The sequence below is a fragment of the Peromyscus eremicus genome, chromosome 13 (assembly GCF_949786415.1).
Source record: "Peromyscus eremicus chromosome 13, PerEre_H2_v1, whole genome shotgun sequence".
NCBI lineage: Eukaryota > Metazoa > Chordata > Mammalia > Rodentia > Cricetidae > Peromyscus > Peromyscus eremicus.
Window position 1 is genome coordinate 3,492,002 of NC_081429.1, and position 15,724 is coordinate 3,507,725.

The window sequence follows — 15,724 nt, forward strand, 5'->3', positions numbered from 1 at the left end:
CATTCTCTCACTTCCCCTATACTACACTACGGGGAAAACATGAAAAATGTCAAAAGAATTAATATCCAGAATATATAAAAGCCAATCCTCGATCAAGAACATCAGTACAGAAAAAAGGAGGCAGTGAGGCTGGGGTACATGTAGTCAGTCGGTGGAATGTTTTTCTAGCATGTGTCCTGGGTTCCATCCTCAGTACCGGCTAAACACCGCACATCGGCACATGCCTGAAATCCCCGTAATCAGGAGGTAGAGGCAAGAGGATCAAAAGCTCAAGGCTGGGGCTGGAGAGATGGCTCAGCAGTTAAGAGCACATACAGTTCCTGCAGAGGACCTGGGCTTGGCTCCCAGCACCAGAGTGGCAGCTCACAATCACCCCTAACTACAGTTCCATGGGATCTGACCACCTTACTCTGACACCTGAGGGCACCAGGCACACATGAGGGACACAGACATACACACAAGCAAGACATGCATGTAAAATAAATATTTAGAAATAAATAAGATAAAATACTATTTTTTAAAAAGTTCAAGGCCATTCTCTGATACCTAGTGAGTTTGAGGCCAGCCTGGGCTACATGAAACCCTGTCTTGAGAAGAAGAAGAGGAGGAGGAGGAGAAAAGAAAAGAGGCAAAAATAAGATACCTAAACAAGACACACTCTTCATTCAATGACTGGAAGTAGAGATATGGGTAATCACAACCTCTCCCACAATTGGTAACAGGGTGAAACTCCAGTATCTTTACCCCAACACTTGGAACCAGCAGAGTTTCTGACTTGAGATTTTCATTTTTGGGTTTGAAGATATTTGCATAGAAATGAGCAGTGTTGGAAATGAGGCTTATTTAACTATGGAACTCATTTATGTTTATGAGCATTTTAGGCACACAGCTTAAAAAGTAATTTAAATTTAATTCGTGTGTGTGTGTGTGTGTGTGTGTGTGTGTGTGTGTGTGTATGTGTATGTCTGCAGAGGACAGAGTGTGTTGATCCTCTGGAGCTGGAGTTTACAAGTGATTATGAGCAGAGTAGCATGGTGCAGGGAGCCAAACTCCAGGTCTTTAAGAGAGCAGCGAATGCTCTTAACTGCTGAGCCAAATCTCCAGTTCCCTAAAAGTAACTTTACCTAAAATGTTTTCAAAGGTTTTACATGTGAAACGGTTTGCTGGTATAGAAATAATGGCTTGTGGCATCATGTCTATGCTCGAAGTTTCTGATTTTGGAGCATCTTAGCTTTGTGCTTTTCCACATGGGGCTGCTCAGCCCACACTGCCTTTTGAATGCCCTGTGCTGGGCTCTGATGTGAGACACCCTTTCACTGCTGCGAGGTGCCCATGATCTTGCAAGAGTAGAGTAAAAGGCTGTGGGGGCTGGAGAGATGGCTCAGAGGTTAAGAGCACCGACTGCTCTTCCAGAGGTCCTGAGTTCAATTCCCAGCAACCACATGGTGGCTCACAACCACTTGTAATGGGATCTCGTGCCCTATTCTGGCCTGCAGGGACATATGCAGACAGAATACTGTATACATAATAAATAAATAAATCTAAAAAAAAAAAAAGAGTAAAAGGCTGTACCACACACATGCCACCCCTGCACTGTGTCCACAGAGCACCCTGGCCAGCCAGGGAGCGCTGTCGACCCCTATGGTCACCTGTGCTCCTCCGTCCTTATTCAGACCACTTGTTGACTGTCATATGGTTGGTCCCTTTCAATGCTGAAAAGCATGCATGTGTGGATGCCGAGGGAATGGGCTGTTTTGAGACAGGGTTTCCACATGCAGCCTGCAAGTCTGCCTTCCAGCTGGGAAGGGATCCCTGGCTTGCACTCGCATGCCCAGCAGAACAGAGGTGGTTTTCATAAAAACTCAGCTGAAAGCTGCGAGGGGCCCAGGGAAGGCGCTGGCATTGTCTGCTTTTGAAAAAATAATGAAAACGTGTTGGTGGACCACTTATGGAATTTTAACACATTTAGAAATAAGTGGCACCTTTACCCACCCGAAGGGCCTCTGACGGTATTTTCTGTGTCTGATGATGTGGTGGCTTGGTTTTCTAACCCACTACAGAGTTCTCTAGTGTTCATTACCTTTATGACTGGGGCATGTGCAAGCGGCCCACTGTGTTTACGCTATTTAGTTTTCTTTGCTTCTGTTTCTGTTTTAGTTTTTGAGGCAGGCTCTCGTGTAGCCCAGGCTGGCCTCTAATTGCCTATGTGGGTGAGGATGACTCTGAACTCACAATCTTCCTGCCTCTGGCCATGGTGTGCTGGACACGCTCCTCTGTGTTTAGGTCTACTTGTGCTGGAAAAGGTTTATGTTGTGTTTCAAAGTTTTAAATATATGAATTGACCCCCTAAGTTTCACTCAATGACAACAACCACCTAAATAAGGTCTTGATGTGGCCCCATGCTAGGTAGGATGTCAAAGTTTAAATATATTTCTACTTGATTCTGCCAGACAAGACACACACATGAAACCTAGGTGGTCCTTCAAAACTGCTTCCTTCCCCAGGAGCAGAGCCTGAATTGAACTGGGTGACGCAGGCAGAAACTAGACTCTGTTTTGGTCCTTATGGTCATTTGCCCCCCCCCCAACAAACACATACACACACACACACACACACACACACACACACACACACACACACATACACACACCCAGTTGACCACTCTTTCTCCCATGACCATCCTCTCCTCTCTACTATACTTTCCTGGTACTTACAAGATCAAGATCACTGCTCAACAAAAACAAACACTTGTTACATGTTTCTGTTGCTGATAATTTCCCATTGATTATTCCTCACTGCTAGCAACCAACCATTGTGCCGCTTACTGGGCACCTCAAGGAGAGTGTCCAGGACCTTCACACAAAAGGTCTCTTGGATCCTCATCCATCCAGAATCCACATGGCCCCTAAATGTGAGAAGAAGCACAAATGACCCTGTCACCTGCAGAGGACTGCAGTCATTTCATAGTTCTGTACCACCTAGGGCTTCAATGTTACCAGAACAGAAAGACATTCACCCTGTCTAACAAAAAAACAACAACAAAAAAAAAAAAAAAAAAAAATAAATCAATGCTTCTAACACTCAGCATGAGCACTGAGTCAGACCAGAAAGTGGCTGGGTGGTTTGTGACCTGTGAAATGTCTCTTTCCCTATCTGTGTTCGACAGACATGTCCAGCCCTGCATGGCTCTAGTGAGCCAGCTGGGAACCTCGGCTCTGCAGAGGACCCCTCAGACTCCCTGGACCCCCTGGCCCACCCGGGAACCTGCATTACCTCCTGCAGCTTGACCTCCTCAGGCTGAAGGATGTCCAGCACACCGCTGCTTTGGATCTCAGGAAGGTCTTGCCAGAGGTTGAACCTGGAGTGGGGGTTGCTGAGCAGGCAGATCTGAGGCAGAGCCCTCCTCTCAGGTGGACTGGCCAGTTCCTCCTCTTCCTCTTCCTCTTCCTCCTCTGGGGTGTCTTCCCCAGCCTGGGATCCATCTGAGTTGCTTTGTATTTCTGCATCCTGTTGCCTCCGGGTTTCAATTTCTTGGAGAGTCGATTTGTCTCTATACTCTTGGTACAGGAGCCCTGAAATCAAAGAGTTACAACATAGACAAGCACAGGAGGTCAGGTGACGGCCCCTTCGAAGCCCCATGCACACACAGAGAAAGCCAGTATGCCCCAGGCCCCAGCAGCAGGCTCTGACCCCGCAGAAGAGACCACCCATCGCCTTCATTGCTGGGGAAGATCAGCATGTGTAAGTTTCCTCTGACAAGTAAAGAAATCCCTGAGTAGATTCAAAATGGCTTTTCCCACGCACACTGGAAAAAACAAGAATGCAGACCTTGATGTGTTAATAGGCACGCATGCAAAATTGATGGAAATGGCCCAATTATGCTTCAACCTCCCCCTAGGGTCCTTTCTCCAGCTTTCAATGTTTCCATATTAGAACCTAAGTCCGTGCATCCCTGAGCCGGGAGTGGTTCTGAGTTTTCATGTTGAATCAGTGTCTCGTCAAATGAGCCCAAAGGAAACTGTTTTGTCTGCCTCTCCTTGGTATTCCCTGACCAATTGCATTTAAAAAACCAATGTGACCCAAATCTCATGGGGCAGACTAGGGGTGCTCATGGATCAGTGTAAACTCAGCACATCACAGAAAAGAAACGAGAAAAAATAGTGGGGATATTCTGGCTGCAGAACAGAGTGACGGTCCCTCCACCCAGGCTGGCAGGGACAAGGGTGTGAGACACTGCCTGCCAAGAGACGGTAGAAGGGGGTTACCCCAAGAGTCTTGTGGGTCATGCTATAGAGGTAGAACTCTGCCCTAAGGGCCTGTGTAGACCCCAGATAGGCATGCTCATGTGTCTGTGGGTATGTCAGGGAGGATAGGGCCCATGGCATTTCCCAGGACTACAAGGACAAGGTCATCAATTAAGTGGAGGCAGGGCAGAGCCAAGGCCCTAACCATGGCATGGTTACAAGATAGAAGATGAGCCCTGGCAGCTAGCTGGCACTGGATCGCCAATAACATTCAGGTAACCAGTTTGGCAAGAGGTCTGAGGGCTCCATTGGTGGAGGCGGGGAGCAGAGGGCTGGGGTAACAGAGATGCAAGGATACTTGGGGTGCCAGGGGAGCCCCGTCAGGCAGCTGGATACTCTGGCACAGAGTTTGAAGTTCTGGGAAAGGTACTTTCCTCATGCAAGACCCAGTAAGGTTAAGTGGGACCCTTGCAAAGTCCTTGCTGTGGCAGCAGCACAGACATGGGCTGCCATTTCCTCCGCATGTGGCTCGGAATTATGTCTAAACAGTAGGAAGGGAGAAGAGAGAACTAGATCACCGAGGAAATCCTGACAGCAGAGGGATAAATTGTGTTCACTGGCAGGGGTGAGTCTGGCATAAATCCATTCTGTGAATTAAATTACTTGCTTCCAACACTTGGTGACTCTGTGACTCTACATTATGAAGCCTTTACAACAAGGCAGGACAGCCCTGATTTCAGAGGACTGAGATCCTGTGTTTTTACAGGTCTCCTATTTGCAGAATTCAACATGGAGTTCATTGGCCAAAGGGATGCTAATGAGCATCAAAATCCATGTTAAACTCCACCTAGGTTATGCTCTTCTCCAGGGATGGTCTAATGTCACCTCAGAAACCAGGTCAACATACACACAACATATATACATGGGTGCTAGTTTGTGACCATTGGAGCAACATGTGTGTGCATATATGTGGAGGGCATACATCATTCTTCAGGTGCTGGACACCTTGGGTTTTTTCTTTTGAGACAGGGTTTCTTATTGGCCTGGGGTTCACCAAGAAAGTTAGGTTAGCTAGCCAGTGAACCCCAGGGGTACTCCTTATCTGCCTCCTCAACGCTAGGATTACAAATTGTACTGGCATGCCTGACTTTTATGGGTTCTGGAGGTCGAACCCAAGTCCTCGTACTTGTATGGCCAGCATTTTGCTGCCTCCCCAATTCTCCACACTAATTACCACCCAGAGATTCTGACCATGTTTGCTGGGGCTTCCTCCAGACAACTTAGCAGTGCTTAGTCATGGTTGAACACCTTTTAAAATCACCATTTCTGAGCTTCCTGAAAGCATCTAACTTAGCATGTTTTAAAGGCTCAAAAACACATCTTATGCCACAGCCAGCAAACTGCAGGCAAGTACTACCCCAGACTTCTCAGAGGCCCATGTGCTGACGGGAGACAAAAATACCAGCACTGTGGGTAGCTGTGTTGAAAATGGTATTTCTGAAAGTACTTCACAGTGGACGCCGCCTCTCCCTGTCCCCTCCCACTGCTGCTGCTTTCCACTGGAGAGGGGAGGGCTGGTCTGGACATTCTGTGCTCAGGGAAGTGGGCGGGGACTGATGGAGGCTCTCACCTCCATCACCAGTGGTAGTGGGTCTCAGTACCTGCGTATGACACTACCAGGGACCAAGGTGTCTGCTGTCTGAATGCTGATGCTCCCTCACACACACACATCAATTCCTATGCTGGGATCTAGAGCCCACTGTAATAGTGTTAGGAGGAAGGGTCTTGGTGGAATTTATCCAAGGGGCTGGAGGGTGCTGCACTGTTCCTCTGCCATGTGGGACTCTTAGATGATCCAGGAAGCGGAGAGAGCAGCCTTAGCCAGACACAGCTCTGCTGGGGGCCGGGGTGACTGACTTGTAGCAGAACTCTGAGGGGACAATCTCTAAAACATAAATTACTTAGTGTTAAGATTTGGATGTAGCATTTTCCCCAAAGGTTCATGTGCCCATCTGATTGGTCTCCATTGTAGCAATGGTGAAGGGTGGCCCCACGGAAGGTAATTAAGTGGCACAGGCATCTCCTCTGAAAGGTTCCAGCAGAGCTTTAGATCAAGAGCAGGTTATTCTAAAATGAAACCGTCTGGTCCTGGACCTCTGTAGCTTCCCTCTCATAGCCTTGCCTTGTTACCATTCCTGTGTGGGCATGGCCCTCACCAGGGCCAACAGACACTGGTGCCCTGCTCTTACACTAATAAAAATGTGAGCTAAAGAACCACCTTTTTGTATAAAGGTCCCAGCCTCAGGCATTTTGTCACAAATACAGCAAGACACTCAATCTAAGGTATGAGACAGGAAAGGAGTCTCTTAAAATGGTGTCTGTGGTCCTGTGAATAAGAATGGCCCCCATAGGCTCATGTATTTGAATGCTTGGTTACCAGTTGGTGGACTGTTGAAAAGGATTAGGAGGTGTGGCTTTACTGGAGGAGGTGTGTCCTTGTTGGAGAAGGTGTGTGTGTGTGTGTGTGTGGGGTGAGTTTTGAGGTTTCAGGTTTCAAAAGCTCATGCCAGGCCCGGTATCTCTCTCCTCTTTCTGCCTACTGCCTGCCTGTGGATCAGGATGCAGCTGTCAGCTACTTCCCAGTTCCATGCCATGCTCCCCGCCATGATGATAATGGACCTCTGAAACTCTAGGGAAGCCCCAATTAAATGCTTTCTTTTGTAAGGGTTGCCTTGGTCGTGGTGTCTCTTCACAGCAACAGAACACAAACTAAGATAGTATCCATCCCCAGTAGACATATGAAGACAGACCGCCCTTCCTGCCTTTACAGACCTCAGCTTGAGGGTGTGGTTCCTGGGGCTATAATTGTCACCTCCTAACACAAAACCCAAATAAAGTAGGGGTGTAGAAAACATAGCTGGGTGACTGGTAGGTGAAGGAACCCACTCTTGAACCTTCTACCTCTCTACTCAAAAAAGACCGGCCACCTCCATGCCGAAGACCTTTTGCTTCTGGATAGTGTTACTTCCAACCAACACAAGCCATGTTAGAACTCACCAAAGGCTCCACACTCTCCCCTGCCCCCCAGGGACACTCCAGCTTTCACCCTCCCAGGGTTACCATGATTACAATCGTCTAACGCCATTTTTCATAATCTTTTGTTTTTATCTTAAATTGTCTTAAATCCAATTTCCATATAAATGGAACAGATTTATCTGTGTACCTTCTGTTCTCACCGTACTGTTACTGTCTCATGGTTTGGTTTGTTTTCCTATCTGTACCACCAGTAAGCCCCTGGGCTGTTAACTCTCTCTGTCAAAGCTCACGCTTATGTGATCTGCAGGCAGAGCACAAAGGCTTTGCTCCCAATTCTTCCTGAAATGATCTGTACTGGCTTGGCCATGTTCTGTTAGAGGGGGAGCCCCCGGTTCCTCTGACCACTGTACCCTGCCCCATCCCACCCTTCAAAAATCCGTCTTCCCGAAGAGAAAGCATTTTTCCTTCAAATCTTCCAAGCCTACTTGTAAAGGGCAAGCTACTCACTTATTATTTAACAAGCAGTGTCTACGTGCCAAGCACCAAGTTAGGTGCCAGAGACATCGCACAAACACACTCACATCCCCAGCATCCTCAGCCTGACTGGTAGAGAACCACAGAGACAAAACCAGAGTTGATGCTCAGCGGCAATCTCCTAGCCTCCTGCTCCCTCTCCCCAGGGCCCTGGCAGGAAGATCTGATCGCAAAAGAGTAAGTAGCCTTCCTAAGAAGTCTTCTTACAGCTGGGTTTGTCCTGCTTCCTCCCTGGAGACACTGTGTCCCTCACAGGGTTTGGCAATGGAAGATAATCATTACATATTAAATACATAGGAATATAACTATATTCAAAATATAAAATTTGTATTTAAGAGAATAGACTCTTGATGGCTCCAACGACATCCAAGAATATTTTCAAAGCAGCTAGCTAGCATCATTTTCTGATTAACAAGAACCGTTCACAGGTGGTCCTGGTGGTAACAAATGTGGTTCAATGTCAGCAGCATTTTTTTCAATTGCGAATGCTTCAGCTCTTGGGACACCTCAGTCCTCTGAGGACTCATAGGGCTTCCTCCCAGCTCTGGAGGAGTAAGACTCCCCAAGTGCTGTTCCCTTGGGTCCATCCTGGGCAACCTTTTGGAAAGAGTCTCTTCGTCTTCCGGGTCCAGTGGCATCCCTGCCTCTCTCATTTCCACTCATGCAAAGAGGGCACAGCCAGCCTGGTTCTTCCCAGAGTGCCTGAGTACAGCTTCAACTTCTGGCTACCTTCCAGGTCCTCTCAGGACCTCCCTGATGAAGCCAAGAAAGGCTCCATCCTCTCTCCAGCCAGGCTACTCCCTTCCCCATCTCGGGGCTGAAGTGACCAGAAACAGCGTTTTCTACAGGAAAGGGCTGGACCAAGAGTGTTCTCCAAGAGACATCAGGATCAAAACTCGCTGCTACAGCCCAGCGTTGCCTTCACGAGGTCCAGGCTAGCCTGGGCTACGAGTAAATTCCAGGCCAGGCAGGGCTGCAGTGTGAGCCTCAGTCTCACAAACCCCCTACAATTCCGGGCTAAATTAACCCAGTCGTGCAGCACTAATAAAACACGGCAGCTCTGCCTAGGAAACCATTAGAACCGCTCATGTCAAAAGCCGCCTGCCAGCCCAGTAGCTAGGCTCTCCCCACCTCCCCAGAGTCCACCAGACTTGCATGGCCCAAATGAGCCGCTCCCCACCCGGGACTCACCTATTTGTTCAATAAGGTTTCTCCAGGAGTCGGCGGGAATGGGATGGATCATCTGCAGGGCCTCGGTGAGCGTAGTGGGGCTGTCGGTGAGGGCCGGGCACTCCTCGGGCGTGGTCCCATTTCCAGGGGTGGAAGATGACTCGCTGTAAGAGAGGGAGGAGAAAGAGGGCCGTTTATTTTCAAGCAACGACACACCTTGGCTAGATCGCAAGAGGCAACTCTCGGTCGGCACAAGCGGCTTCTGGCCAGGGGTACTGCCCTGCGCGCGTTCAAACCGAGGGGGCCACAGTGGCCGCCACGTGTCCTGGCCGGGCGAGCCCTACAAACCCTTTCTGTCACCATACCAGGGTGCGACGGGGTGATTCACTCCTACACCATTCCGCCCAAACCTTCATGTTTTTCGAGCTCGCGGGCAGGCGTCGGAAACTTGGCGTACCCTGGCCGCTCTGCAGCGTGGAAGGCGCCCCAACGGGTCCTGCCAGCTCGCTGCCACCCTACGCCCTTAGCTGTCACGGGCCCCCTGGCCCCACTGGGGGCTCTGATCCTCCAGTCCCAGAGACTCAGAGCGCAGAGAGGGGCGCAGGGCAGGATACGCGCGCTCTGGGTGTCTAGGGAGAGGGTGCAGGAGGCCATCCCACGCAGGGACTGGGTGCTAGTAACCTGGACCGGGACGCACGGCTCTCGGGGTTGGGGGGAGCGGGATGCAGGTCCGACGGGTTAGAGTTAGTAGGGGCAGCAGGAACCCGGGGGTCAGGGACCCGGATAGGCCGCAGGGGTCCGTAAAAATCTCCCGGGGCGCGAGTGGGAGGAAGTAGGTGGGGACGGCGTGCAGGGGGCCGGGATGCCACCGGTCCTCACCTGCCGGGCAGGTGTCCCGCCGCCGAGTCGCGCGTGTCGCTCTCTGAGGTGGAGCTGTCGTGGTCCACGGCGCAGGCGGCGCTGAAGGCTGCAGCCAGCAGCTCCATGGGGACAGGCGACCGGGCAGGCGCAGGGGCCGGCGGGGGGCCCAGGGCCCGGCCGGGGGCAACGCGCGGACTCCGAAGAGAGGTCGCAGCGCGCGCGGCTGGAGCCGGAGCTGCAGCCGCCGCCGCCGCCGCCGCCGCCACTGTCGAGCGCTCCCGCGGACGGGAGCGCGCCTGGAGGCTCCCGGGGTTGCCACGGCAACGGGGGAGGCGGGCCGGGCGCGCGCGGCGGGGGCGAGGCCAGCGGCGGCGGGGTGGGGGCGCTGGGGCTCGGAGCACCCGGACCAGGGGGCGGTGACTCCCCACATGGACCGGAGCCCCGCGGTGCCTGCCTCCCCCGCGGCCGCTGGGTGCCGAGAGACGCGGGGACAGAGAGACTGCGAGCTGCCTCCGCCAGTCTCCCCCTCCTGCCGGCGGGTCGGTTGCGGCAGCTCCGCCCTGGGTTCCTGGCAGGCGCGGGCAAGGCGACCCTTGGTCCCATCCCTAGATCTGTGCCTTGCCCACAGCGGGGACCCTTGGCAGTTCCCATACAGCTGAGTCTCTTGAATCATGTCTCTGTCACTCGGTCTAGTTGGAGGAGAAACAGCGGTGCCCCCTGCACTCAGGCTCTTGACTCTCATGGTGTGTGTGTGCCGGGGGGCGGGGGAAGGAACCCCAATGCAGACGTCTCTCCTGAGTGGATGTGTCTGCTGGAACAATCTCTCCCAGCGACCCCAAAGGCTAACAGACCGGAGTTAGAGAAAGGTCGAAGTTTCCTGAAACCTCTTGTTGGATTTCCCCGGCTCGTTGATCTCTGAGATCTGCGCCTTACTGCTGGTTAGCTAGTACAGGGCTCAGAAAGTGCAGATGAGCGAGAGAAGTAGGTGTGTGGCGTAGCACAAGCTCAGATCCACTCAGAGGGAAGGGGAGCGCGGGCCAAGGCACGAGGCTCTTCCATCATGGGGCCAGCTCGGGTGTGACATGGGAATCTGGAGGTCCTGCTGCCCGGTCCCCTTAGCGGCTAGCCAGCCTACTTCTCTTGGTCGGTGTCCAGGTGACAGCAGCCTCTGTCTGAAGCAGCTGCAGCCTGTTCTGTAGGTATCTGGGAGTGAGGGTAGGCTACAATTTTCCTACAAATGCCCCCTCCACACTCCACCTGTGGGCATTGGGTTAAAGGGACCGGTTCCTGGGGTTTTGAGGCAGCTATGTTAATGGGTTGGCTTGGCCCCCTTTTGTGTGTATGAGTATTTTGCCTGCATGCCTGTATGTGACCAACGTGTTTGCCTGGTGCCCTTGGGAATTAGAAAAGGGCATTAGATCCCCTGGAACTGGAGTTACAGATGATTGTGAGCCACTGCGTAGATGCTGGGGACCGAACCGCGGGTCCTCTGCCAGAGTAACAAGTGCTCTTAACCACTGAACTGCTCCAGCTCCAAGCTTTGCTCCTTCTTGGAGGAGTAGATGGGAGGCAGGGCAGGACAAGCAAGAGAAACAAGGAAGTTTAAGAGAAGAGAGTGTTCTTTTGCTGGGAAGGGGGGATGGTTATTTTGATTGACATTTGACACAGCCTAGCACCACCAGACAAATGAGTCCAAATGAGGGATTATCTGTATCAGCCATGTCTGCGGAGGAATTGTCTGATTAGGTTAATTGAAGTGGGAAAACGCAGTCTACCTTTGGCTGTGCCCTGTTTGGGTCATGGACTGTGTAAGAGTGAAGAACCTAAGCTAAGTGGTCTAAGCATGCACGTGTCCATCTCTCTCTGCTCTGGACTGTGGGTGTGATGTGACCAGCTGCTCCAAGTTCCCGCCTTGATTTGAGTTAAATAAACCCTCTCTCTCCTTAGTTACTCTCGGTCTGGGTGTTCTAGCACAGCAGCAGCAGCAGCAACAACAACGGAGCCTCGGCAGGTGGCAGGAGTCCAGTAGACCCCTTCTCTCCCTGACTCAGGGAGGAGGATTAGAAGTAGCATAAAGCCCCAGCCCCTGAATCCTGAAACTGCAACTCCTTCCTCCTTCCCTGAGACACACAGTTCTCTCAAGGCCTTATGGGAGTTGAGAGACAACCTCCAGGCCCTGCACCTGCCTTTGTGATCCTGCCCCCACCCACTGCTCCAACCAACCTCTTCCCTCTACAGCTCCATGGCCGTCCCCATCACTACCATCCCAGGCTCTGCTCTGGCTGCCATGATGAACTATCAGAGATAGGGTGGCTTCTGAAGCTGATGTCTGAGGTTGGGCAGGGCAGGCTCTGGTACCGCATTCTGGCAGGAAGGGAGAGAGGGTGGGAAGGAGGGAGGGAGGGAGGGTGGGTGTTCTCTGGGGTTTTCTAATCCCATTTATGAGAGGTCCACACTCATGTGGTAAAAGCTTCCCAAAGTCCACTTGTCCTAATAAGATTATATTGTGGAGATCATTTCAACATGTGAATTTGGAGAATACAAACATTCAGTCCATAGTATTCTTCCACCAGCGCCTCCCACCCCAACTTTATTTCTATATACTCAAACTACAATTCATTCATCCAAATAACACAACAGTCCTAACTTCTCACAGCACCAAGCCTAAAGTCTCATCTAAATCAAGCGTGGTAGGGCAGGATAATTCCCTGCGCAAGGACCTGGGTTGGACGCCCATTCCCTGAGAAAAAGAAAAAAAATCAGCAATAACAAGTTAACTATGGTTAAGACTCAAAGTCTGGTTTATCCTCAGGTAACACTTCTCACCAGTTGTGAACATCCAAAATCAAAATGATATGCCCTTCTAAATATAGTATTTGGACAGGTGGGGATTGATGTCCCAGTTCCAGAAGGAAGGAATAGATTGAAGAAAGGTGACAGGTCCCAAGTAAGAATCCTGGTGTGACGGCACATCTCCATTGTCAGCTTAACGGGGTTTAGAATCACCATGGAAACACACCCTTGGGTGTACCCAAGAGGGTTTCCAGAAATGAAGAAGATCCACCAGGAATGTGGGCAGCACCATCGATGGACTAAGGTCCCAGGCTTAGTGAAAAGGAAAAAGCTAAGTGAGCTGCTTCCTGCATCCCTCTGCTTCCTGCATCGCTCTACTTCCTGCATCCCTCTGCTTCCTGCCTGTGGGATGCAACGTGGCCGACTGCTTCCTTCTCCTGCGACTTCGCTACCATCCCTCAGACTGTGAGGCAAAGTAAAGTAAACGCTTTCTTCCTGAAGCTGCGTTTGCTGGGAATTTTGTTTTAGAAGCAAGAGCGGCAGCTAGAACACCTGCTCAGGCAAATTCCATGTGGCTTGACATGGTTCTCTCTGGACTGTGGCTCTGCCTTGCACATCACTGGAGAGGTAGCCCAGGCCTCCCTTGAGATCACCTAGTGGCAATGTTGCCTGGTCACCTGTTGGGGTGGGCCCACGCTGTGGCTCTCTATGGCCTGCTCAGGGCCCCACCAGGGTTTGCAATGCCCAGGCCACAACTCTTTCTGTGTACGTAGGTGCCCTTAGATATGGGAGTAGACCAGTGGTTCTCCACTCTTCCTAATTCCTTTAATACAGTCCCTCATGCTGTAACAATAACATTATTTCATTGCTGCTTCAGAACTGTAATTTTGCTACTGTTATGAGTTGTAATGTAAATATCTGACATACAGGATATCTGCTATGTGACCCTCAAAGGGATCGTGACCCACAGGTTGAGAACCACTGGAGTAGAGGCCGCTCTGCCCCAGCCTAGGCACCCTGTTCTGTCACTAGCCAAGGGTCAGCCTTGGAGCTAGCCTCAGCTTCTGTGCCTCCTAGCATGTGCTAAGCTTTTACTAAGCCCCATAGGTCTCCCAGACACGTCAGAGCAATCTCTTTTTCCCTGGTGTCTGGACTTTCCTCTCAGGATTTTTGGGCCTTGCTCTCTGCTTGCCTAACTCCAGGTTCAGGGAGAGACCTGTCTCAAAGGAGTGAAGCAGAAAGTGATACAGAAGGATACCTGGTGTCCTCCTTTGGCCTCTGTGTATAGGTGTACAGACATGATCCCCTCCCATATACATACAACGCACACACAGACCACTTACATACAATTACATACATAAAAATCAATTTAAAGTATTTCTCTCAATTAGTCTTTCTCTCTGTCCTCTTCCTCAGCTGTGGGCTTTATTTTAAACACTGCCAGTGGAGCTCCACGACCTGATGGCAAAGCCCGGCCTCCTCCTGCAATCCTAGCCTCCCAGTGTCCCACTACCCCTGCTCTCTCAGGCAGGAGGATACTGCCCCCACCCCAGGGTTTGGCCTGTGCTTACTGCCCTAGGCTCACTAAGAACCGTTCCCTCCTCTAGGCCTTGGCAGCCTTGGTGATGTTGTCCATCCGGACCCTTCTCTCTATCCCCAGCAGTGGCCACCTGGCACTGTGATGCTCTGTGAACCAGGCATTCCTGGGAAGAGCATTTCGCGGGCAGTAAGCAGAGCCGGCTGATTTCCACAGCTCCACCCCTTAGATCCAGTGTGGCATTAAAAGGAAGCTGTCACCTCCCCACCGTCTCTCCTGCACTGAAGAATAAAAATCCAACTTTTCTAAAAACCCAAAAATACCATGGTGAAATTACATACATTAACATGAATATAATAAAATCTTCCAGTTGAAAAACAAGCTAAAAATATGCTCCTAATTATAAAATCAGTTTGGAGACTCACTGAGTTCTGAGACATGTAACCTTAAGCTAAATTTCCCATGTTCTAATTCCCATCATATTTAGGGCTTATTAGGCAGGCTATTATTAAAATCTCTACTTCACTGACATTTTGCTCTGAATCATTCACAAGGTAAAACACTAAGAGATAGTTCTGCCTGGCTGGCACACAGTAGGTTCTCCACACGTGTGTATGAATAATTTAATGTTAAGTTTTTAAAAAGAAATATTTGGTTTTTTAGGCAGTTTGTCTAAGAATTCTTTATGACTTCTTTTAGGTCATAAGTGTTGGCCTTTTTTTTACATGGCAAACCCCAGTCTTTAGGTATTTTTGTTTATGTTTCCAGAGCCCTCCATCTTGTAGGTGGCTCATGGCAGATCTGGAAGCATATTGTAACGGCTAGTGTCCTAACTGTCAACTTGACACAATCTGAGGCCAGCTGAAGGGAAAAGCCTCAGTTGAGGAAATTGCCTTCATCGGGTTGCTCTGTGGGACATCTGTGGGAGATTGTATTGATTATTAATTGATGTAGGAGGGCCTAGCCCACTGGGGGCAGCAGGGTTCCTCAGGCAGGGGGTCCTGGCCCTTAGAAGCTAGTGAAGTATGAGGCAGGGAGGGAGCTAGAGAGCCAGCTACCAAGCAACGTTCCTTCATGGTTTCTTTTCATTACTTGGATGTGTAAGCCAACAACAACAACAAGCCTTTCCTCCTCAAGCTGCTTCTGTCAGCGTTTTAATACCGCACCTGAGATGAAACAAGAACCGTTAGTTTAATTCTCAACTCGACCCACCTGAGAACCACCAGGAGAGAAAGTCTCAAGAAGGGGTGATCTGGTCAGTCAGGCCTGTGGGGTTGTCTTGATTGGCCAATCGCTGTGGGAGGACCCAGCCTGAATGCGGGTGTACTACTCCTTGGTTTGGGTCTTGAGTTGTATAAAAGCAGAGAAAGCGGGCTGCGTACCAAGCCTGTGTGGTCTCATCCCCCCAACCCCTCTGCTCCCGACTGTGGCTGTGCTGTGGCCAGCTGTTTTAAGTTCCTGGTGCTCGCACATGCCCACAGTGACGGACTGTGAGCTACGTCAACCCTTTCTCCCCAAAGCTGCTTTTTGTCAGAGTATTTTTATCATG

At 50.6% G+C, this 15,724-nt stretch overlaps 1 protein-coding gene across 1 annotated transcript in view; it reads right to left on the bottom strand.

Annotated features, from left to right (window-relative positions):
• Ngef (neuronal guanine nucleotide exchange factor) overlaps positions 1-9,973 on the bottom strand; it is a 35,081-nt gene extending 25,108 nt beyond the window's left edge. Inside the window, exons 1-3 of the mRNA XM_059278722.1 lie at positions 9,864-9,973; positions 9,006-9,148; positions 3,274-3,572 (exon numbers count right to left, since the gene is read on the bottom strand). Of these exons, the coding sequence (XP_059134705.1) occupies positions 3,274-3,572; positions 9,006-9,148; positions 9,864-9,970 (549 nt within the window). The 5' untranslated portion in view covers positions 9,971-9,973. The remainder of the gene's footprint in view (positions 1-3,273; positions 3,573-9,005; positions 9,149-9,863) is intronic.
• Between the last annotated feature and the right edge of the window lie 5,751 nt (positions 9,974-15,724).